We start from the raw sequence: 25697 nt of genomic DNA on the forward strand, positions 1-25697 counted from the left end.
CTAGAATGCAAAGAGTCTACAGTTTTTTAAACTTCCTTGTCCTATCCCATCACATTTCTTTATGATATAAACACACATAAGTTATCCATATTATATTCAACTTAGTTCAAAATGTGTCTTGAGATCTTTTCATATCATAATCTATTATAGAGATTCCATTCTTTTAAAAGGTTGTGTGGTGTTCTATTATATGAATATTGTATGAAATTTTGGCTGTTTCTAATATGAGTAATCCCAAACAATGCTATAATACATTTTTGAAGTAAAGCTACATTTTGGAAAATGGCTGCCAGTTTCCCTAGTACAGAAGTACATATAATAAACTAAAAATTGTACACAAAATAGAAAAGAAAGAAAAACATTTCTGTTTACCTGTATATGCAGAAAGAATATTGGGGAAAATACAAAAATCAACGAATAAAAATTATTTTCTTTGAGAGTCATTCTGGGAACCAGGTACATAAGAGACAGAATTACGATTTTTCACTTGTATGCCTTTGTAAACTTTTTTTATTTTGAATAATATCACTGTATTATCTACTCAAATAATTAAAGTTAATTAAAGAATTTAGTCCTTTTTCCAAATTCAAAACAAAAAAAATCAGGTATCTTATCAAAACATTACACAGATTAAAAAAAGTGAAAGCACTAGTACAGGTTAATTCTCATATAAGAAGAAAGCACAAAGTGCAATTATCAGGGACTATACTTTTTTTTTTTTTTAAAGATTTTATTTATTTATTCGACAGAGATAGAGACAGCCAGCGAGAGAGGGAACACAAGCAGGGGGAGTGGGAGAGGAAGAAGCAGGCTCATAGCGGAGGAGCCTGATGTGGGGCTCGATCTCATAATGCTGGGATCACACCCTGAGCCGAAGGCAGACGCTTAACCGCTGTGCCACCCAGGCGCCCCCAGGGACTATATTCTGGGAGCTAAAAGTAGTGATAGACCCAAAACAGCTTTATATATGAATAAAGAGATTGCATTTGAAATTCTAAAAAAGTTCCCTTATTTTTTCTACTTTTTCTGTCAAATGTTGTATTATTTTAAAGATCTATTTATTTTAGAGAGAGAGAAGAGAGAGAGAGAGAAAGCGAGTATGTGTTGGGGGAGCAAGGTGGAGAAAGAGGGAGACAGAGTCCCAACCTGACTCCGTGCTGTTCTGAGCCACAAAGGCACCCCTCCTTCCTTTCGTGCTTCATATAATCTACATGGACTTTTTTCTTCCTCTTTCCCCCTTCCTGCCATTTATACTGGGCATGCAAAGAGAATACAGGCTATCCTCAGACCACAGCAGGATACTGTAAATACATACTAAAATACTTCAAGTGAAATGTTACCTACACCTCATATTTCATTTGTACTTTGAAAATATCTTTCTTTTTTCTTTTTTTAGAGAGAGGGGGCAGAGAATGAGGGAGAGAGACTCTTAAGCAGGCTCCTCCCCCAGCGTGGAACTCAGCCCTGGCTCTACGCCAGGCTGGATCTCATGACCCTGAGATCATGACCTGAAACCAAAATCAAGAGTCAGATGCTTAACTGACTGAGCCACCCAGGTGCCCCTGAAAATTTCTTAAAATTTAATTTCAAGAGCTTCCTATTCTAACAAAAAACCTGAATTAATTTATAACAATTACAAAAATTATATTCTGAATGGAGTTAAAATAATTATTTCATATGAAATGCTCCATGATTTGGGGCTTAAGTCTGAGTGTTGAAAATTAAATGTAAAATTCAGATTTTCATTGTGTAATGTGACATGCACATATTACCATGGGCAAAAAAATAACTAAAGAAGCTATATAAAAAATGCCTTTTAAAAAAAAAAAGTTTGAAGTATACCAAATCTACTAAATAAAATATTCTGATTAATACCTTATTTTCATTTAAAATTAGAATATAAAAAGCATATATTATAATGCATATAAATTTAATCTTAAAATTTGATGATTCAGAGGAAATTTTAAAATCCTATATGAATAAAATCTTTAAAATAAATAAATAAATAAATAAAATCCTATATGAAAATGATCACTATGAATATAAATCTTTGCCTAAATTATACGGAAACACCACTAGGAGAAGATGTTTTACTTAAATAACTCCACAAAACATTATTTACTATAAATCAATCAGTATTTTTAGGGATTTGCAAACTTTTTTAAAATTAAATTTTGAAAAAGTTTTACCTTCATGTGATTTTTCAAAGGATCCAAAAGATTAAAATGAATGTTGCACTTTGGACAAGCTCTTGGAAAAGGTGTTCCATTTTTAGATTGATTTGATGAGGTATTTGTACCTAAAATAAATTCAAAACATATAGAATACAAAATTCACCACTTCATAACCTTAAATAACCACTAATAACAGTTTGTAAATTTACTACAACTTCTAAAACTTATGTATAAGTACTATAATTTCTTTTTTTTAAGGGGGGGAGGAGCAAAGGGACAAAGAGAATCTCAAGCAGGCTCCTTGCCCAGCAGAGTCCAATGTGGCTCAGTCTCAGAGCCCTGAGATCATGACCTGAGCCAAAATTAAGAGCCAGATGCTTAACCAACTGAGACACCCAGGAGACCCTATAATTTCTTTTTTATAGGCCACATTTCACGTTTACCTTTTGATGACGTAGCCTGAGGAGATGTCACTGAAAGAGACTTAACTGAAGGAAATACAGCTGAAGAATTTAATCCAGAAATACCATCACTGGGCTTTGGCTTTTTTGGATTAACGCTGTTTACTTCAGAAGTAGAAGGACGTTTTGATAAAAACGAACTTTCATTCATACCTACAATGAATTAAATAGTGGGAAATATATTTTTAAACACTTCAGCATATTACCTATAACAAAGTAAAATTTGGAGCTAAATTAAATGTAATACAACTGAATTACCCTATCATTCAAATGACAATAAATAATGATAAAAATTGATGTGATCAGAAGTCAGGGGGTGTGCCAAATATCAATCTTGAAAAAGAATAAAACTGGAGTATCACAATCTCAGATTTCAAGATATACTACAAAGCTATCAAAAGCGTATGGTACTGGACAAAAACACACACAGATCAATGCAATACAACAGAGAGCCCAGAAATAAGCCCACGATTATATGGTCAATTAATCTACAACAAAGGAGGCAAGAGTATAAAATAGGAAGAAGTCACTTCAACAATGATGTTGGGAAAACTGGATAGCTGCATGCAAAAGAATGAAATTGGACCACTTCCTTATACCATCCGCACAAATAAACTCAAAATGGATTAAAGACCTAAATGTGAGATCTGAACCCATAAAGTTTCTAGAGGAAAACACAGGCAGTAATCTCTTTGAAATCAGCCATAGAAACATTTTTCTAGATATGTCTCCTTTGGCAAGGTAAACAAAAGCAAAACTAAACTATTGGGACTACACCAAAATTAAAGACTTTTGCATAGCAAAGGAAACTATCAACAAAACAAAAAGGCAATCTACAGAATGGGAAAAGATATTTCGAAATGATACATCCAAGAGGGAGTTAATATCCAAGATATAAAAGTAACTTATACAACTTAACACCAAAAAAGCAATTAATGCAATTAAAAATGGGTAGAACAGACATTTCTCCAAAGACAGACAGATGGCCAACAAACACCTGAAAAGATGCTCAACATCACTCGTCATCAGTGAAATGCAAATCAAAAGCACAATGAGGTACCACTCACACCTGTCAGAATGGCTAAAATGAGAAAGACAAGAAATAACAAATGTTGATGAGGATGTAGGGAAAAAGGAACCCTCATGCATTGTTGGCAGGAATGCAAGCCAGTGCAGCCACTGTGGAAAACAATATAGAGGTTCCTCAAATAATTAAAAATAGAATTACCATATGATCTAGTAATTCTACTACTGGGTATTTACTCATAGAATACAAAAACACTAAAAGATATGTTTATTGAAGCATTATTTACAATAGCCAAGATATGGAAGTGACCTAAGTGTCCACCTATAGATCAATGGATAAAGATTTTGTACATAAATAAATGGAACAAAAAAGAATGAAATCTTGCCATCTGCAGTAACATGGATAGATCTAGAGGATATAATGCTAAAGTGAAATAAGTCAGAGCAAAGACCATGATTTCATTCATATGTGGAACTGAAGAAACAAAACAAATGAACAACAAAAAAAAAGGACAGAAAGAAAAAAACCAAACACTTAAATACAGAGAACAAACTGGTGGTTGTCAGAGGGAAGGTGGGTAGGGGGATGGGTGAAATAGGTGAAGAGGATTAAAAATAAACTTATTGTGATAAGCATCAAGTAATGTATGGAATTGTTGAATCATTATATTGTACACCTGAAACAAATATAACACTGTTTAATTATACTTGGATTTTTTAATTTCTTCTTTTTTTTGTAGAGAAGGGGAGGGGAGAGGAGCAGAGGGAGAGGGAGAGAGAGAATCTTAAGCAGGCTTCACACTCAGAATGGAGCCCGATGCAGGGCTTGATCTTACAACCCTGAGATTATGACCTCAGCTGAGATCATGACCTGAGCTGAAATCAAGAGTTGGACACAACCAACTGAGCCACCCAAGTGCCCCTACACTTGAATTTTTTTTAATTAATTTAATTTGGGGGGAAGAGCACTAACATGGTGGCATAGTAGGAGGACCCTAGGCTCCTCTTGTCCCTTAAACACAGCTAGATAACTATCAAATCATTCTGACTACCCAAGAAATCGACCTCAGGACTGACAGAAGAAATTCCACAACTAGAGGGAGAGAAGAGGCCACATCTACAAAGGCAGGAAGTATGGAGACACGGTTTGGGAGAGAAACGGATCAGGGGTGCTGCAGAGGGGAGCGAGCCCTGGTGGCTGAGAGAGGCACAAGGAGAACAATTCCCCAAAGCTATTGGCTGGGAAAACGAGAAGGACTGATTTTCATGAGTTTTTGCAACCAGCAGGACTTGAAGACTGGAATTTTAAAGGTCTGTGGGCTTGGCTGGGATAGACCCCTGACAGCACTGCCCTGCTCCTGGAGAGAAAGCAGGCAAATAACCCCAGGGGAAGATGGCACCATCTGAGGAATGCCTAAGGCACACAGCAGGGAGATTGTTCACTCTTCTTGGAGTATATCTGTGAGAGGCGGTGTTTGCAGAGACACCTCTCCCGGGACAAAAGAGCCAGTAGGCACTATTCCCCTCCTGCACCCCTCAGCACAGGTGCAGAGCCGCCTGCTAAGGGAAGCTCAGCTGGACACTGGCTGCCTAGCCTGCTTGTTCAAAGTCCCACAACCCTTTCCTCTGGCTCAACCGCCTTTCTCAGTCAAACGTGCATTAGTCCCAGTGCAGCAAGACCCTCCACCAGAAGACCAATGCAGGTCCCCACCCACACCACATCTCTAAAGTTTGGAGTTTTAAAAGTCAGCAGGGTTGCCTGGGATAGAGCCCAAAGTGCACTGCGATGCTCCTGGCAGGCAAGCAACCCAGAGACAGAGAGCATGAAAACACCAATCTGAAAAATGAGAATAGACGTAGGGAACTCAGTGACTCTATCAAATGTAATAACATTCGTATTACAGGAATTTCACAAGAAGGACAGAGAAAAAGGGGCAGAAAACTTATTTAAGGAAATAATAGCTGAAAACTTCTCTAATCCAGGGAAGGAAACATCAAAAGGAAGCTGGAGTAGCAAAACTTGTATCAGACAAACTAGATTTTAACCAAAGACTGTAACAAGAGATGAAGAAGGGCACAGTATCATCATAAAGGGGTCTATCCAACAAGAAGATCTAACAAATGTAAATACTTATGTTCTCAACATGGAAGCACCCAACTACATAAAGCAATTAATAACAAAATTAAAGAAACTCATGGATAATAATATAATAATAGTAGGGAACTTTAACACCCCACTTACATTAATGGACAGATCAGATCATCTCACCAGATAATCAACAAAGAAAGAATGACTCTGAATGATACACTGGAACATATACGACTTAAGAGATATATTCAGAACAATCCATCCTAAAGTAACAGAATACACGTTCTTTTCAAATGCGCTAGGGACATTCTCCAAACACAAATCAGGCCTCAACAAGTACAGAAAGACTGAGATCATACCATGCATATTTTCTGATCACAACGCTATGAAACTTGAAGACAACCAGAAGAAAAAATTTGGAGAGATCACAACACGTGGAGGTTAAACAAAATGCTACCAAAAATGAGTGGGTCAACCAGGAAATCAAAGAAGAAATTAAAAAATACATGGAAACAAATGAAAATGAAAACACAGTGGTCAGAAAGCTTTGGGATACAGCAAAAGCAGTCATAAGAGGAAAGTATATAACAATACAGGCTTACCTTAAGAAGAAAGAAAAATCTCAAACAACCTAACATTACAACTAAAGAAGCTAGAAAAAGAACAAGAAATTAAGTCTACAGTCAGCAGAAGAAGGGAAAGAATAAAGATTAGGACAGAAATAAATGATATAGAAACTAAAAAAACAACAGATTAATGAAACCAGGAGCTGGCTCTTTGAAAAAAATCAGTAAAATTGATAAGTTCCTAGCCACACTTATCAAAAAAAGAACCCAAATAAACAAAATTGCAAATGAGAGAGGAGAAATTACAAACAGCACCACAGAAATACGAACAATTATAAGAGAATATTATGAAAAACTATATGCCAACAAATCGGACAACCTGGAAGAAGTGGATAAATTCCTAGAAATATATAAACCACCAAAATTGAAAAAAGAGAAACAGAAAACTTGAACAGACTGATAACCCAGTAAAGAACCTGAATCAGTAATCAAAAAATTCCCAACAAACAAAAGTCCAGAGCCAGATGGCTTCACGGGAGAATTCTACCAAACATTTAAAGAAGAGTTAATACCTATTCTTCTCAAACTATTCCAAAAAATAGGGGTGCCTGGGTGGCTCAGTCGTTAAGCGTCTGGCTTAGGGCATGATCCCAGAGTCCTGGGATCGAGCCCTGCATTGGGCTCCCTGCTCCACTGGGAGCCTGCTTCTTCCTCTCCCACTCCCCCTGCTTGTGTTCCCTCTCTCGCTGGCTGTCTCTCTGCCAAATAAATAAATAAAATCTTTAATAAATAAATAAATAAATAAATAAATAAATAAATAAATAAATAAACTATTCCAAAAAATAGAAATGGAAGGAAAACTTCCAAATTCATTCCATGAGGAAAAAGACTCCACTACCAAAGAACTATAAGCCAATATCCCTGATGAACATGGATGCAAAAATTCTCAATAAAATACTAGCAAATCAAATCCAACAGTATATTAAAAGAATCATACACCACGATCAAGTGTGATGCACCACATTAAAAAAAAGAAAGGATAAGAACCATATCATCCTCTGAATAGATGCAGAGAAAGCTTTTGACAAAGTACATCTATTCATGATAAAAACTCTCAACAAAGTAGGGATAGAGAGAAGATACCTCAACATCATTAAGGCCAAATATGAAAAACGCACAGCTAATATCATCCTCAATGGGGAAAAACTGAAAGCCTTTCCCTTACGTTCAGGAGCAAGACAAGGATGTCCACTCTCACCACTGTTATTTAACATAGTACTGGAACTCCTAGCCACAGCAACCAGATAACAAAAAGAAATAGGGGGCATCATGGAAGAAGTCAAATTTTCACTATTTGCAGAAGACATGATACTTGTATAGAAAACCCAAAAGACTCCACCAAAAAATTGCTAGAGCTGATACATGAATTCAGTAAAGTCGCAGGATACAAAATCAATGTACAGAAGTCTGTTGCATTTCTATACACCAATAATGAAGCAGCAGAAAGAGAAATGAAGGAATGAATCCCATTTACAATTGTACCCAAAACCATAAGATACTTTAGGAATAAACCTAACCAATGAGATAAAAGATCTGTACTCTGAAAACTATAAAACACTGATGAAATTGAAGAGGACACAAAGAAATGGAAAAATGTTCCATGCTCATGGATTAGAAGAACAAATATTGTTAAGATGTTATATTACCCAAAGCAATCTATACATTTAATGCAATTCCTATCAAAAGGATTTTCAGAGCGCTAGAACAAACAATCCTAAAATTTGTATGGAACCACAAAAGACCCTGTATAGCCAAACCAATCTTGAAAAAGAGAGCCAAAGCGGGAGGCATCAAATTCTGGATTTCAAGCTATAGTAAAAAGCTGTAGTCATCAAGGCAGTATGGTACTGGCACAAAAACAGATACACAGATCAATGGAACAAAATAGAAAACCCAGAAATGAACCCACAGTTATACTGTCAATTCATCTCCGACAAAGCAGTGAAGAATACCCAATAGAAAAAAGACAGTCTGGGACACCTGGGTGGCTCAGTCATTAAGCATCTGCCTTCGGCTCAGGTCATGCATGATCCCAGGGTACTGGGATCGAGCCCCACATCAGGCTCCCTGCTCAGTGAGGAGACTGCTTCTCCCTCTCCCTCTGCCTGCTGCTCCTTCTACCTGTGCTCGCTCTCTGTCAAATAATACATAAAATATTTGTTAAAAATAAAAAAAGACAGTCTCTTCAACAAATGGTATTGGGAAAACTGGATAGCAATATCCAAAGAATGAAACTGGACCATTTTGTTACATCACACACACACACAAAATCAAATTGGATGAAAGACCTAAATGTGAGATAGGAAACCATCAAAATCCTAGAGAACACAGGCAGTAACCTCTCTGACACTGGCCATAGCAACTTCTTTCTAGATATGTCTCATGTGAAGGGAAACAAAAACAAACTATTGAGACTCCATCAAAATAAAAGGCTTCTGCACTGCGAAGGAAATAATCCACAAAACTAAAAGGCAATCTTCGGAATGGGAGAAGATATTTGTAAATGACCTATCTGATAAAGGGTTAGTACCCAAAATCTATAAAGAACTTATCAAACTCACCACCCAAAAAACAAATAATCCATTTCAAAAATGGGCAGAAGACATGAACAGACATTTCTCCAAAGACATACAGATCACCAACACACACGTGAAAAGATGCTCAACATCACTCATCATCAGGGAAATGCAAATCAAAACTACAATGAGGTATCACCTCATACCAGTCAGAATGGCTAAAATTAAGAACACAGGAAACAACAGGTGTTGGCAAGAATACAGAGAAAGGGAAACTCTCTTACACTGTTGGTGGGAATGCAAACTGGGGCAGCCACTCTAGAAAACAATATGGAGGTTCCTCAAAAAGTTAAAAATAGAACTACCATACCATCCAGCAATTGCACTAATAGGTATTTACCCAAAGGCTATAAAAATACTACTTCAAAGGGATACACGCACCCCTATGTTTATAGCAGCATTATCAACAATAGCTGAATTATGGAAAGAGTCCAAATATCTAATGACTGATGAGTGGGTAAAGAAGATGTGGTATATATATATACAATAGAATATACATAAAAAAGAATGAAATCTTGCCATTTGCAATGACAGGGATGGAGCTAGAGAGTATTATGCTAAGTGAAATAAGTCTGCCAGAGAAAGACAAATAGCACATGATTTCACTCCTATGTGGAATTTAAGAAACAAAACAAATGAACATAGGGGAGAAAAAGAAAGAGAAAGTGCGGCAAACCAAGAAACAGACTCTTAAGGAAGAGAACAAACTGATGATTACCAGAGAGGAGGTAGATAAATGGATGGGTTAGGTTATGGGGATGAAGGAGGACGCTTGTGATGAGCACCAGGTGTTGTATGTAAGTGCCAAATCACTGAATTCTACACCTGAAACCAATACTACACTGTATGTTAACTGGAACTTAAATAAAAACTTGAGGATAATAAATATTAATTTTTAAGAAATAATTTTTTAAAAGTCAGGGTATAAAAAATCATACAAACATCTATTATGGACTATATATATTCAAATAATTCATGAAATAATCTCTTTATGCAAGAAAATACTAAATATGACTTCAAATAAAGGAATATATAAACAGCAGTTAAGAAAGAAGCCAGACCAAAATACTCCAAGCAAAAAAGAAAAGAAAAAATTAAAGCAGAGAATACTCCAAACTAAGTTTCTACAAATGAATCATGTTTCGATGTTTTAAGTGCACTGGAGTTAGTTTACAAAAGAAAAATTTTATTTTATTCTAAAAATCTAGAAAAGACCCATTTTATTTATTTAAAATGTCTAATGGAACGTTAGTTCTTTTTCCACCTAACAAAGAGGTGGTCAATTCATGGCTTCAGGTTATATTATCCATTTATTCAAAGTAGAAAAGTGGAAAAACTACAAAAGTTAGAAGTACAAAGTGGAAAAAATCTTGAAGGATAATACCTCATTCACTCATATGAAAGGGCTCATAATGGAAGGAGTTAGTACAATGGTTTTCAAATTATGTTCCTGGAGCCTAATGGGCTCATTTTAGGGAATATATTGGTTATAACTGACAGAGGAACTCTTTTATGTTTTATTTATTAGACTTTAGAATAAAATTTTGTTTGCATAGGAATTTTATTCATAAAAACAGTTTTTAGTTTGAAAACCATCACCTTGAAGCTAAAGGATTTTAGTCCTATTCAGAGCATTAGCAAGAGAAATAGCGATATTTAGGCTATAACCAGGCCAGGCAAAAGTTCTTTTTGAAAACAACACACAACTACTTGGTAATAAGGATTCTAAAACTGCACACCATATTTTAATGTTCTCAACTGTACACTAAAAGTAGAAGCAGTAAACATATTAGATTAAACCAGACAGTATAAGATGAAATTCAAGCTCTGCCACTGACTAGCTATGTATTCTTGGCTTATTTAATGAACTTCTCTGAGCCTCAGTTTCCTCTTTTGTAAAATAAGTTATAATGCCTTATTTTATATAACTGTTTTAAGATCAAATAAGATAATGTATTTGAAGCACTCAACACAATATCTGACACATAGAAAGCATTCAGTAATAAATGACAACTATTATCGTTACTAAAAACATATTTTGTATCTTAACTTACTTTTATTTTTTTATTTTTATTTTTTTTAAAGATTTTATTTATTTATTTGACAGAGAGAGAGACAGCCAGCGAGAGAGGGAACACAGGCAGGGGGAGTGGGAGAGGAAGAAGCAGGCTCCCAGCAGAGCAGGGCGCCTGACATGGGGCTCGATCCCAGGACTCTGGGATCACGCCCTGAGCCGAAGGCAGATGCTTAATGACTGAGCCAGCCAGGTGCCCCTTAACTTACTTTTAAAAAGCACCCACACAACATCTGGCACATAGAAAGCATTCAACAATAAATGACAGCTATTATCATTACTAATGAAATATTTTAGATCTTAACTTACTTTAGAGGAAAAAATTATTCTAATAGATTCACCTGTCAGCTTTTTAATAAGGGGAACCATGCCAGAAAAATAAAGAGTATTATACTAGTTGGTTCCTCTGTTTCATCCTGTGAAATAATATAAAAATGATTTTTTTTTCCAACTTCAAGACACGTGATTATTGACGGCTCTAACATGGGTACTTGGAAAAGATTTGTGTAATCACAGTAGCATTCTTGTGAGATGCTTAGGTCACTTGAAAAGCCAATGAATGTTGGTATTTTGATTAAGCACCTGCTTATATAACAGGCTGGACAGTAGAAACAGACAGTTTTACTATAAGAACTTTTTAACATAAGAAATAAAATCACTCTGAAGAGTTTTAATTATTTATTTTTAAAGATTTATTTATTTGAGAGAGAGAACACACACGAGTAGGGGGGAGGGGCAGAGGGAGAAGGAGAAGCAGACTCCCTGAGCAGGGAGCCCACCCTGAGGCTCGATCCCAGGACCCCGGGGTCACGACCTGAGCCAAGGCAGCCTCTTAACCGACTGAGCCACTCAAGCGTCCACTCAAGTGCCCCCATTTAAGAGTTTTAAATTCTGACCCTTTATTTATCCCTGTCATCTTTGGTTTGTGTTGTTTTCTGCGCTGAACAGTGCTCTCTCTCTGCCAGGAAAATCCTTTCAAAAACAAGCTCAAATCCAGTCTTCTCCAAATATTCGTGACCACTGGACAGTGGTCAGTTAATCATACTACTGAACATAAAGCACATATTATCATTCATACCAACTGTTGTCAAGTCCTTTAAAGTTCACAATGCATTTTCACATTTAGTTATCTTATTTGTGCCTCAAAAAAGCCTTGACTAAAGTAGAGTGAGAATTAAAATTTTATCTCCCAATGGCTGACTCTAGGCCTGGAGAATGAATGCATTAAATAAGAAAAATAAAATCTCCATTTTAACTATATGAGAAGACTGAAGTGTAAAAACTTAATGAAGACTACAAAAATCTTAAGAATAGGGGCGCCTGGGTGGCTCAGTCATTAAGCATCTGCCTTTGGCTCTGGGCGTGATCCCAGTGTTCTGGGATCGAGCCCCATATCAGGCTCCTCTGCTGGAAGCCTGCTTCTTCCTCTCCCACTCCCCCTGCTTGTGTTCCCTCTCTCGCTGGCTGTTTCTGTCAAATTAATAAATAAAATCTTTAAAAAAAAAAAAAAAAAAGAAAGACACTAATCTAATTAGGAAATCATTTGTAACCATATACTTTTTCACACTAGTAGTCATAAAAACTAATAGTTCTTTTAACAGAGTATTTAGGATATCAAAGATTTCTGTAACTTACAGAAATTATTTTAAGATTTTTCAGTCCATTTTTAGCGCCAAGTGAGAACAAATTCAAAGCTGGTTAGCTTAATTAACAGGAAAAAATAAAACATATTATTTTTAAAAATATATTTTTTAAATTCAATTAACATATAGAGTATTATTAGTTTCAGAAGTAGAGTTCATTGATTCATCAGTCTTATGTAACACCCAGTGCTTATTACATCACATGCCCTCCTTAATGTCCATCTTATTATTAAATAAGATTTTATTTAAAATCATTCAAGTGGAAAAAAAAAGTCACCAAGAAAGTCATTCAAGAACTATTAGCATTATTCCACTTTACAATATATGAAAAACTTAACATAAAGGCATGAACTTGAAAACAGAAAGTCAATTCCATATACGTATTCATCAAGTTTCTTCTTATAATTTTTTTAAGTGTTAAAACCAACCTGGTATAGAAAGTGCTGGTCCCCCTTGGTAATGTGATGATCCTGTATCCTGGGTCAAGTCAAACAGTAGCTCTGAAGAATTATTAGACACAACTCGTGATGAGTTCGTTATATAACCCTGTTAAAATATTTCAAAGGAAGAATATTACATTCACTCAACATAGTTACAATTACTTTGTTTCATAAGTTTTATAAAGGTAAATTTAAGTGTATGTCAATATTATAAGAATAGCCTTTCACGACTCAGTAATTAATAAGTTATAAAACACAGAGGTAATCATTACTATCTGTCAAAATCATCATCTACTAAAACTGAAAGCAAGCTTTTAACTTAACAGCTGTTTTTTTCCTTACTAGCCAATTAAAACAGGGCAAATTCTAGTCCGTTTTTTTTTTTCAAGAGAAAGGAAACATATATATCCATTTTAAATCAACAGGATTAATACACTCTAGAAGACTACTAAAAATGCAGTATTCCCATCAAAGAGCAAACAGAAAAACTTTGCAAAATCTATGGGTAAAACGAAAAATAGGAAAGCATACTGACATTAAGTACAAATTTAAAAGCTCTGTATCTCCATAAGCCCCCCAGACAAACTATCAGGGCAAACAAATTAGGAATCAATCTGCATCAGCGTTAGGGATGAATATAGCACATGGTTTGAATTTTAGAATCATCTTTATTGGAAAAATTAATAAGGCAAGGGTCAGGAATAGAACAGGTCCTCCCCCTACTATTCCTGCTATTCCATAGAAAGCCATGCGAGATTGGGGGAATATCCCATTTCACAGGACAAATATGAAAGCTGCTTGGGTCAACAGGGTAAACCCAAATAAGAAAGCCAGGCAAACGGGTTAGATGGAAGCTATTAATAGGAATAATCTGGGACAGCTGCTCTGCTCCTGGAAGCCTTAGGGCTCAAGGGAAGGTTTAGCCTTTCCATCAGGAGAAAAGATGGCCCCAGCTAGTAGGACATCTCAGGAAGAGTGAAAAGTATGAGATGAATGATAATGTGCTCAAGAATTAGGCAGTATAAATTTGTGTTAGCACAAATGTTTAGTATAATTATGAAAAGTGTGATCAATTTAGGGATGTATACGCCAATACTATTATGTATTAAATATACTGATAGACACACTCATAAAATATATTCCAATTCTATTTTTTAAAGCCCATCATTGTAGAGTAAGCTCTCAGAGTGAATTCTGGACCATTCTATATGTCATAATATACAACAAGCAAAAGTTTTAGGATTAACAATGCTTAAAAATCAAAAGGGAAAAAGTCACCTTAAGAGAAAAATGGGCTAAAGCTATAAACTGAAACACTTCAAAAGTAAAATACTTTTTTCCAACTTACTAGTCAAAGAAATGCAAATAAAGACAATGGCAATTTTTAACTACTAAATTGGCATTGTATTAAAGATAATAATATGTAATACAAAATAACTGGCTACTCCTCTTAAAAGTATTCAAGTCATGAGAGAAAAAGAATGAGTAACTACAGAAAAATGTGAGACTAAGGAGAAAAAACTAACTGCAATGTGTGATCCTGAACACGATCCTGGGAATGAAAAATGACATTAATTGAAAAACTGGTAAAATTCAATTAAGGCTTGAAGTTTACTTAATGTTAATTACCTGATTATGATACATAAAATGTTAGCATTAGAGAAACTAGGTTAGGCATATATGAGAACTCTCTGTATTATTTTTCTTCTAAGTCTAAAATCGGCTGGAAGTAAAAATTTTAAAATTAAAATGTAATGATAACATTCACTATTGGCAAAGTAGAAGTTATATTTTGGTACAGCATTTCTGCATGAATATGCTGGCAGCAGCTGTCAAAAGCTTTATGTAAGTTTGCATCATTTGGTCCAATTATTTCACTTTAAAAATTTACAAGGAAATAAAGATGTTTAATGAGAATTATTTTTAAAAACAAAAAATTAAAATCTGTATGTCCAACAAAAAAAATGGTTGAATGATTGACTATCATGCAAACACTAACACTATGTTTTTGAGAACTATCCAATGGCATAATCCTAGTAGAATGTTCACAGAAAAAAGAGGAATACATATTTGTATACATAGTATGGTCCTGATTTATATACTCTATACTATGTCTGCACAGGGGAAAAAAGCCAAAATATAGTTATGTACCCTTCTCTCTTTCTCAACTTCTCTCCAAAATAAATATTAAAGATAGAAACATAAAGGTTTTATTTGGCTTGTGCTTGTTAACTGAGGGATAGTTTTCAAAATTTTGGTGTGCTACTAACTTTTCTACTGACATCAGTTTGTTAAGTTATGGCAACAAAATGAATGAAGGGAGTCAAAAGGTATAAACTTTTGGTTGTGGGATAAATTAGTCATGGGGATGCACCGTACATGGTGACCATAGGCAATAATACTGTATTGCATATTTAAGAGCTGCTAAGAGTGTAGATCTTAAAATTTCTCATCACAAGAAAAAAAATTCTGTAACTATATATGGTGATAGATGTTAACCAGATTATGGTGAACATTTTGCAATATAAGTAAATATCAAATCATTATGTTATGTTGTGCACCTGAAATTAGCATAATGTTGAATGTCAATTATACCTCAATAATAAATTTTTAAATTTTTAAAAAGAGATGACCTTTCTACCACTCTGCACAAATTGCAGAAAAAAAATACCAAATAAGTAAATAAATAGTTGTTGTTTAAACAAAAAGGAAGTTATGGAAACAGGTATAGGAGTAACTCAAACCACTTCTAGAATATGAGGCCTAACAAGGCGAATTCTGCATTTGAACCTGTAATATAAAAACCATGTAATATAAACCATTTGAACCATGTAATATAAAAAATGCATAATGCCATCTGACCTCACTGTAACCAAGCTCAATCTTAGTTCATAATAAATATTTTCTCCAAATATTTGCACTTAAAAAATGGAAAATACTCACTTGTATTTTCCAAAATAGTTCTTTAACAGAAATATAAAGTTAATACTCTTTAACACTTTATTAGGAGACCACTCTGGTTAACTAAGCTCCAGAATTTCAGAGAGCAGGCACACACTGTTCAACAGTAACTGGTTAAAATAATTCTCCAGTAGGGAGAATATAAAAATTCAGAAAGATATCAAATACAATAGACACTAGACTGGGATTCAGAAGACCAGCACATTTAACTATATACCTTGGGCAAGTCACTTCGGAGCTTCAAGTTATTCACCTTTCAAACTGAAATATAGTCACAATTGTGTTTTAAATGTACTTGTACTTCATGATACATGTATGTATTAAATCAAGTAGTTGTCATAACATTACTAATAAAAACCTAATATTATACCCTATTTTATAAACAGGTAAACTAAGGTTAGGTGTGGTTATATAAGGTTCCCAATATAGTCCTGCTTGTTATCGATGGAGCTGTAATTAGAGCCCAGAGCCTGATTCCAAAGCTATACCCTTAAGCTAGATCACACTAACTTTATTTTAAGTGACAATAATATATCCCTATCTGCAAGAGGTCTGAAAGGGATGTTTAAGTATAGAGATATTCCATGAAACACACACACACATGACATAAAATGAAAAATTATAATTATAATTTATTAAAAGCAGTGGCTTCCAAAATTCAGAGTAAATTCCCTTAAACAGGAGTCTCAATTCATTCCAGAATATATCTGTCATTCTTAACTTTGCACATTAGAGTGACTTGAAGAGTTTTTTTTTTTTTTTACAATATACCATTTCCAGGACCCACCCAAGATTGAGAAACACCAACTGAGGTGTTTTGATTTTAAAACTATATACAACTAATGAATCGTTGAACACTACATCAAAAACTAATGATGTACTATATGTTGGCTAACTGAACATAATAATAAAAAAATAAAAATAAAAATAAGAATAAATAAATAAAACTATGCCCAGAGAAATAAACATCTCAGAAACAGCTCTAGTTTCTAACTTTTATAACACCAAAGATACAAATCTTCCCTTTGTTGTTTTTTTTCCTCACTGGATCCAATGTTGGAAAGATTTTTATTTATCAAACTGAATTAAAGAGTAAAGTTTTTTTTCCAGTTTTCTATCCTGCAAAAGCCACAACTTATGAAAAGTGCACTGAGTTAATTTGATTCCAACTAATAGCAAAAAACCTTTACATTTTAAGTAGCTTTCCATCTTTTGAAATATTAGGAATAACCTGCAGAACCCTAGGATCCAAGATTGAGAGTCAGTGGTCTGGGTAAAATCTCTCATTTTAGGAATGAAGAAAATGAGGCTCAGAGAGGCTTCAAAAATGCTTATAAACAGGCTGAATCAGGATTCAAGTCTCTTGCTTCAATCTAAGTTTTTTAAACTACTGGTCCAGGGCTTTTAACACTATTAGTTATTTTTCAGATTTATTATCTCAAGTAGCAGCAACTCAGGGAGAGAGAAACATTTGCCTAAACATATTCTTTTATGATACGTAACAACTTCCATGTAAGTGGGAGTTGAGTTTCCTTAGTCATAGATTTAAAAATCTGTAGCCATCTCCTTTTCATTGTTACATAAGTTACAATTAAAATAACTCTTCTATGAAAAATAACCTCAAAATATCAATTTTTAGTGCTAACAGATCTGCAGATTACCTAATAGTAATATGATATGAATTACAGGAAAAATGGATTATTCCTACTAAAAATATTTGGATTCAATTCTAGTTTGAACTTGAATATTTGCAAGAAAATTTACAGGTGCTTTGGTAGACAATAAGGGAATTACCATCAAAAGAACAAACAGTTTCATTAAAATTTATTATTTCTCTAAAGCCAGTGCCAAATAGCTTACGATAAGCATGACAAAACCACTGAGTTCATTCAATTCCAACTAATAGCAAAGAATCTTTACATTTGGGGTAACTTTTTGTTTGAGTAATCTAACTCCTTGGCTTCAGGACCCCTTTACATATTTAAAAATTATGGAGGACCCAAAAGAGTTTTTATTTATTTGGGTTATATCTATTGATATTTCCCGTATTAGAAATTAAAACAGAGAAAATTTTTAAAATATTTTATTTTAAGTAACAATAATAAACCCATTACAGATTAACATAAATAACATTTTCATGAAAAGTGACTATCTTGCAAACACACAAAAAAATTAGTGAAAAGAGTAGTACTGTTTTACATGTTGAAAATCTCTTTAATGTCTAGCTTAATCAAAAGCTGTTGTAGTTTCATACCTGCTTCTGCTTTCAATCTGTTAGGACATGTTTTGTTTGAAAAATATAGAGAAAATGTAGCTTCACAAAGATACATAGTTGAAAAAGGGAGTAGTATTTTAATAGCAATTTAAGATAACTATGGATATTCTTCTCTGATACTACACCAAAATTCAACAGTTGGTATTTTCTTTAAGATTTACTATAATGAGACATCTGACTTCCTAATTACTCAACTTTTCGTACTTTGTTACATTCAAATCTATTGGTCTATCTCACACTTTGAATGGATTTTTTATCTGTATGATTTTGTAACACCATGCACTGCTTATCTCAAAAATACTGGTTTCTTTGGATTATGCTGATCCTCCAAATATTCACAGAATTCACTATACAATATCAAAAAATCGTATTTATTAATTGCACCACAATTAGGAAAGTCTTTACTGGGAAGCTGTCAAGATCATAGTGGCAGATACAAGTTTTCCAAAATTCTAATTTGTGCTTGAAAGCTCAATTTTACCCAAGGAATGCTATCAGTTGTTTTGCTTTAAGTGTGCACTTTGTTCAGTTTTGAGGAAATGTCTGCCAGATAACGAAGACTGAATCCCTCACTATGTGTAGCAAACAGACGCTAAAGTAACCTCCATGATCCCCACCCCCTGGTGTTCATGTTCTGCACGATTCTCTCCCTTCTAGTGTAGGCAAGACATGTGACTTGCTTCTGACAGAATACAGCAAAGGTGACAGGATATATATGATTCTGTGTATGTGACTACATTGGATAAGATCATAATGCCCTTCTGCTAAGGATTTTCTCTCTTGTGGGCTTTGAGCAAGTAAGAAGCCATGTGGGAAAGATCCACTTGGCAAAGCCAGAGACTCTCAGTCTGACAACCCTTAAGAAATTGAATGTTGCCAATTACCATGAGAACTTGGAAGAAGATACTTCTCCAGTCAAGCTTCAGATGAGACTGCAACCTCGGAGTCCACACCTTGAATGTAGCCTCCTGAGACCCTGAAGCAGAGGATCCAGCTAAGCCATGACCTGACTCCTGACCCATAGAAACTATGAGATAATAAATGTGTGTGGTTTTAAACCACTGTTTGTGGTAATATTGATACACAAAAATAAGTTATACACCATGGTTTATCAGTCATTCTTTCAAGTAAAAGTAGTCTTCTATTTTTAAAAAGTGGTTAGTTAAGCTCACAATTTTATCACACAAGTGCTTTTCCTCTAGATAACCATTAAACTTCAGACACAGAAGTGCTTTTGCATACTATCCATTTCATCACACAAAATGTTTTTAAAGGACACATATTCAAAGGTAGATATTTAACAAAATAACATGTTAATACTTCATCAAGGAAATCAAGTATGAATATATTTTATTGGGAGTGCATGGTAGGGACAAATACAAAAACTACTCATACTCGGTACCACTGTCTTGATTTAGACTAAGGCACCAACAGTTTACCCAATATTATTTTTGCATCACCAATGCATGTCAACATGGTGGAAAAGGCAAATAGTGTCTTTGTATTATTATGACAATAGTATTGACTCCCAAGCCCAAGAAATAGTCTCAGGGGAGCCCCAGGGGACTGAAGACTACACACTGAAAACTGCTGCACTAAGGTAATGGTTCCATTTTAAGTATATACTTATATATTATAACATATATATATTTATGTATGTAAATACATATAAACTATGGGTTAGTCTGGACGGAAATCCCAGATCTATCATTTTGCCAGCTGTGTGAACTTGAATGAATAATTTAACCTCTGTGAGCCTCAATTTCCTCAACTATAAAACAGGAATAATAATAATAGTGCATACTTCACAGGTACGGTTAAGAATTAAATGATTCATTTACGTAGAGCATTTAGAACAAAGTCTTACACATAAATATCAACTCAATAAATATTAACTATTACCATCAACTCAATAAATATTAACTATTACCATTAACTATTACTATTTGTTAAGAGTTTTTTAAACTAAATTATGAAGATATATTTTCAGAATAAAAAGCTACAATGTACTCTCAAAGGTTTTTCCAATTAAGAACCAAGAACAACTGACCCAATTTACAATCTTAAATAATTTGCCATTATGCAATACTCACTATGCTTTTATATATGATTTGATAACACAATTTTCAATACTTTAACTATTTAATTTAAGCATGTCACCTGATTTAGGAACGGGCTGGATGGGTAGTTCCTGCAGTTATCACTCTGGGTACTGGCTAAGCTACCATAAAGATGGTGACATTGTCTGATGCCAATTACGCTTCTATTGGATGATTACCCATGACAATCCAGAATTTTAATTGGTATTGCTTATACTGATAAGCAATATCCAATGTATCCCTGAGCTGTGTAGTTTCAGAAACACTTACAGGTTTAGACAAAGGCTGAACAATAACAGAACTATCTGAAGATCTAGATTCAGGATGAAAATTTACTGGTGAGGCAGCCACTGGATTTGATGTTGGGTTCGTGTAGTGTTGACCTGTAGGCTTGAATGCAGCAGTAATACCTGTATTTAAAATTACACAATACATTAAATATATTTTTATATAATCAATGATGTCAAAATACTTCACTTTAAAAGTAAAATAGTAAAGTAATACTGTACCTCGACTGAGTGCACCATTCTTTATTCCCCTTGAATATGAGCTGGGGTTTACTCTATTCAAAATATCTACAAAAAATTATATTTATTTTTAAATTCATTATTTGAATAAAATATATGTTAAGAAAATAGAAATCATGAATTGAAAACAAATAGATTACTGGAAGGAGTATATAAATTATCACTCACTTAAAATACAGTTAATTTTAAACATATATACCTTTATCTACTAAGGAAACAAGATTATTAGCCTTGTTTTATAGAATAAGAACCACCTTTCTAACTGTAACTCAAAATACAAAAGTCACAAGTAAAAGATTGATAAATCTGACTACATATAAGTGAAACTTTCTGCAAAGTTTCTTTTATGGCAAATAAATAGTCCACATAATTAGTAAAAATCTTCCAAAAATATATGTATATATAACCTATAATTAACATATAGATCTTTCTTTGAGTGACGATAGGGCTATACACACACTCAGGTTCCTATCACTCAAAACCAAACCCCTATCCAACCTCCATATCCCATTCACACCTTCCTTGGAAGTATCATTATGAGGGACCTCACTGGATTATCTGCAGCATTAATCTTGAGTCCTGAAAGGGAAAAACTAGCAGAGATTGCACACGAAAATAATTTAGTTTATCAGAGTACCTTAAAACTTAAGGGATTTCAAATCTACCAGTATACCAGAAGTCAATCTGAGCCTAATAGAACTTTCAGGATCACTTTAAAGTTCCTGATTCTGGCATGCACATGAACTTCTCCAACTTCTAGATTATTTGCTAGTCAAACTACAATTGGGAAGAGTGGGTATTTGCCAAAAATTGCTGGTTACGAAAAGGCAAAAACACAAAGAGTACTAAACCTCATAAAAATGTCCTTTTTCCCTCACAGAAAAAAAAAACCAGATCCCAAAAAATAACTCTATAAAGTACAGGGTCACACAAAAGTAGGGTTGACAATGGCAACGCAGTGCTCTATACCTAAGCATTACATATGTCTTATAGAATAAAAACCTGTTCAAACAACTTGACACCATTTTCACTCAGAAATTCAAGATTAATTATTACTCAGTCCATCAAAGAACTATTGGCTAAAGTACTTTTTAGTGGCTCTACTGTACAAAACACAAGTTGTTACCCTCCTTTCTAGCAGTTCTATATAAACACTTAACTCATATTCCATATATTAAACTATTTCATGGCTTACACAAAAACAACAATAAATTCATTTAAATTCTGCATAACAGTTCAGAAAATAATTTTTACTGGGGTCAGTCTCCTTTTTGACAGAATTATTTTAAAACTAACATACACTCTTTTAGTTAACAGTCTTTTACTTGGTATAATTCAACTTGATCTTAACCGTTATTTTTTAAATAAGATAATCTGAATAACTATTTCATAATATGGTAATAGTCCAGTATAAAATGATCACAATGACTAGAAATAGTAATTAAGAGAATATATAAGCATGTTCCAGGATCATCAACAAGCATGCCATCAAGCCTAGTTCAATTTATAATTAAAGTGACACTACTTAGAACCTAAGAGATTATCATCTGCCACAGGAAATGGTATTGAGAATTTAATTGGTTAAGTGATTCTCCCTCTGATAAAACTGAATAAAAGAAATTCCAAGTTTAGAGGCAATAGAAGAAAGAACCAGGCTTTCAGAAAATTTAAAAGTAGTGTCTTACTCATACTTTTAAGCACTGCCTTGATAAGAAAACTCTATCATGCTGGTCATATTCTTTGGTAAATTCACCTGGCTTCAACAAGCAAACAAATGAACATGTACCTGCAGTGGGAAATGACCTATTTGCTCTTTCTGCCCTAGAATTTGTATGTTATTTCTCTGTACTTTTTTACATTTTTGAGTGGACATTTTAATAAGTGTCATTGGTCTTTGCTTTAACATTCTAACAACATCAAATCCAACTACTCTAACTAAAATCTAATAATCCACAAAGGTACCAAAATACTCTGCTAGAGCCAGAAAAGATGTAAGTATTAACTAACTGCTACATCATCCAAGTACAGTGGCTGTGTACAGGGCTCTTCTCTTCCACAAATATAAATGCGAGTTGGTGGAAGATGAATATGGTCAGAAGCTGCAGCCCCTGCTGGCACACAGGCTAGAGACTGCAATTATTCCCTGCCTATGTATTTTGTAGCAATGTACGGATGACGTTGTAGCTGCCTGGATGTGAGAACCCCTATCTGAGACTAAAACTTAGTATACTACGACAAATGTAGAAAAGTATCCTAACCTCTTCCAGTTCTCTAATTCTGGGTTTAAGTGGGGAATAAAAAAAAGATAAAAGGATAAACAGGTTACTTGGCTCCACTAAAAATTAAGATTTCCGATTTCAAAAGACCACCAATGTAACCAGCTAATCTTAGTCTACTTCTTTTCCTCACATGATATTTTAACCTCTTACCCCCCTCCAGTCCTCAATCACATCCTCAGCCTGATTTTATAATTCTCACTCACCTCTCACCAAATCTTTCATCTTTAACTCCTTACAGAGGAACAAGGACATAAGTACCTTATAAGGCAGTTCACAAATTTTTCCATTAGAAACAGTATTTTATAAAAACTGGCTCCACTAAAAGCAAATGCTTACTTGAAATGGCTGGTTTTGAACTTGATATCTCTCCAACAAAGATTGGCTCATCATCATCATCATCCTCAACCTCTTTTACTTTCTTCTGCCATGGTTCTAACTCTTCTTCTTCACATTCCATAAAGAGTTCTGCCATTTTTGAATTACCTAATTTCCAAAAGGAGAGAAGCAAACCTTATTTTCAAAAAGAGAAGCAAATACATTTTTTAAAATTCACAGTATATTTAAGATCTACTTTAATAGCCCTAATAGCAATTCATGACTTGATATTTGTAGTTAGTTCATGACAGCAACAGTGAGAAACTCAGAACTCACTCTCTAAGATATAAACTAATAAATTTAGATAAACAGATAATGGTTGACAGTAGTTATTTACATGAAACAGTCAAAATGAGTTCCAGTCATATGCCTGGAATATAATCTTATCTACAAAAAGGACTGCATCTAACCATTAGCTGGGGGGAAAAGTATTCACAAAGGGGAGATAAACTAAGAATAAGAGGCAACTCATAGGAGATATACTAGAAAAACTGAACCAAATTCAGGAATTCCAGGCACAAAGTAGGGATGAGGTGCTAGACTAAAATAAGGGAACAAAGTGAGACATTCCATTCAGTGCAAATTAGACATTTCTTACCTAAAGAAACAGATCAAAGAATGTGCAGTAAATATGAACATACACCACCCTAGAAGTTCTGACCAAGCACAGAGCTCCTAGGAAGAATTTTAGTATCTCTTCAATATTAATGGACAATTAATAAGTACCAGAAATTTCGGGAAAACCTCCTGTCTTTTAGGCCAAATCAATAAAAAAGATAAAGAATCCTAAGGAAAAGAATAATGCAGAGAGCAAGAAAAATATTAAAAATATATAATCAGCATCTTTAGAGATATTAGATAAGAATGTTATAAAAATATTCAAAAAACAAAAAACAGGATTAAAAATACGATAGCCAGAAATTTTTAATTCAGTTTTTAAGAAAATCAAAGTATGCCCAGAGGTGGAACTAAGAGAAAAAGAGAAAAATACACACATACAGACAAACACACACATACACACACATACACACTAAATAGAGAAGAGGACACAAGGTTGTCAGAGAAAATCAATTTCAAAGTACAACATTCATCTAATAAAATTTACAGAAGGAGAATAGAGAAAAAGCAGGGAGTAGATTGTCTGAGAAATAATACAGGAAAATTTCCTAGATTGGAAAACAAATCTCTGGGTTGTTAAGGCCCCACTAGGTATACACACAGCACAATGATCAAGAAAAAAGTTGCATCAAGACACATCATCATGAAATTTCAGAACAAAAGAGATAAAGAGAATATCTCAGATCTATGGGGTGGGAAGAACCGTTCTTATACAAAAGGTCAATAAGAGTAAGAACTATAGAACAATACTTTGGAAGACAATAAGTAATACTTCAATAATTTCTTACCAAAATTATTTTTCAATCTAGAATTCTTTACCCAAACTTTTCATCAAGTGTGAGAATAAAGAACAGCAACATCACACAAGATTTATTTCCCATGTAACCCTTCTCAGGAAGTTACTACAGAATCCATAAAAATATGAGACTTAACCAAGAACGAAGACATAGCATGCAGAAAACACGGTATTCAATACAATACAAAGTCCCAGGACAATAGTTGTTGAGCAAACCCAGAAAACGACCAGTCCAGACTAGATTGGAACAGTACTTCAGGAGGAAATGTCTCTGGGACACCAAAGAAAGATGATTAAAATGTAAACTTTTAGATTACCTGGCAAGTTTTACTGTGTAGAAAACTGAATTGAGAGGCTACTGAAAGGCGTGGGAAGATGTGCCTACAGATTTTAATACAACTTAGCTAATGCAAAAACATGAAAAGCATTAATAGCTGGATACACGAGAAAAAAAGAAAGAAAGAAAAAGCGGGAGGGTGGGAGAGAAGGGTATGTATTCTATGTATAATAGCATATTAAAAGCATATTACCATGCTCATCAGTGAACAGCATTTATTACAGTCATCATAATGAAACATCAACTATGGATTAAACCAAATATTGAGATAATAATTACATTAGGAGCTACTTGGAGGAAAGGAAGAGGTAGCTCTAAGAA

General features: G+C 34.3%; 1 protein-coding gene across 8 annotated transcripts in view; it reads right to left on the reverse strand.

Annotated features, from left to right (window-relative positions):
- The window catches only part of ZNF280D (zinc finger protein 280D), a 297062-nt gene that overhangs the window by 80865 nt on the left and 190500 nt on the right, over nt 1-25697 (reverse strand). For 7 of the 8 annotated variants that reach the window (XM_087859137.1, XM_087859136.1, XM_045789542.2 and 4 more), the window contains 6 exons: nt 23587-23733; nt 20954-21019; nt 20715-20854; nt 13098-13215; nt 2618-2788; nt 2190-2299 (listed from right to left, as the gene is read on the reverse strand). In XM_087859137.1, coding sequence (XP_087715263.1) covers nt 2190-2299; nt 2618-2788; nt 13098-13215; nt 20715-20854; nt 20954-21019; nt 23587-23722 — 741 coding nt within the window. In that variant the 5' untranslated portion in view covers nt 23723-23733. Of the gene's footprint in view, nt 1-2189; nt 2300-2617; nt 2789-13097; nt 13216-19229; nt 20604-20714; nt 20855-20953; nt 21020-23586; nt 23734-25697 lie in introns of those variants that run through there. The other variant, XM_087859138.1, reaches the window with a different exon arrangement.

This window comes from Ursus americanus, chromosome 36 (assembly GCF_024610735.1).
Source record: "Ursus americanus isolate L20-20 chromosome 36, mUrsAme1.1.p, whole genome shotgun sequence".
In the NCBI taxonomy this organism is placed as follows: domain Eukaryota; kingdom Metazoa; phylum Chordata; class Mammalia; order Carnivora; family Ursidae; genus Ursus; species Ursus americanus.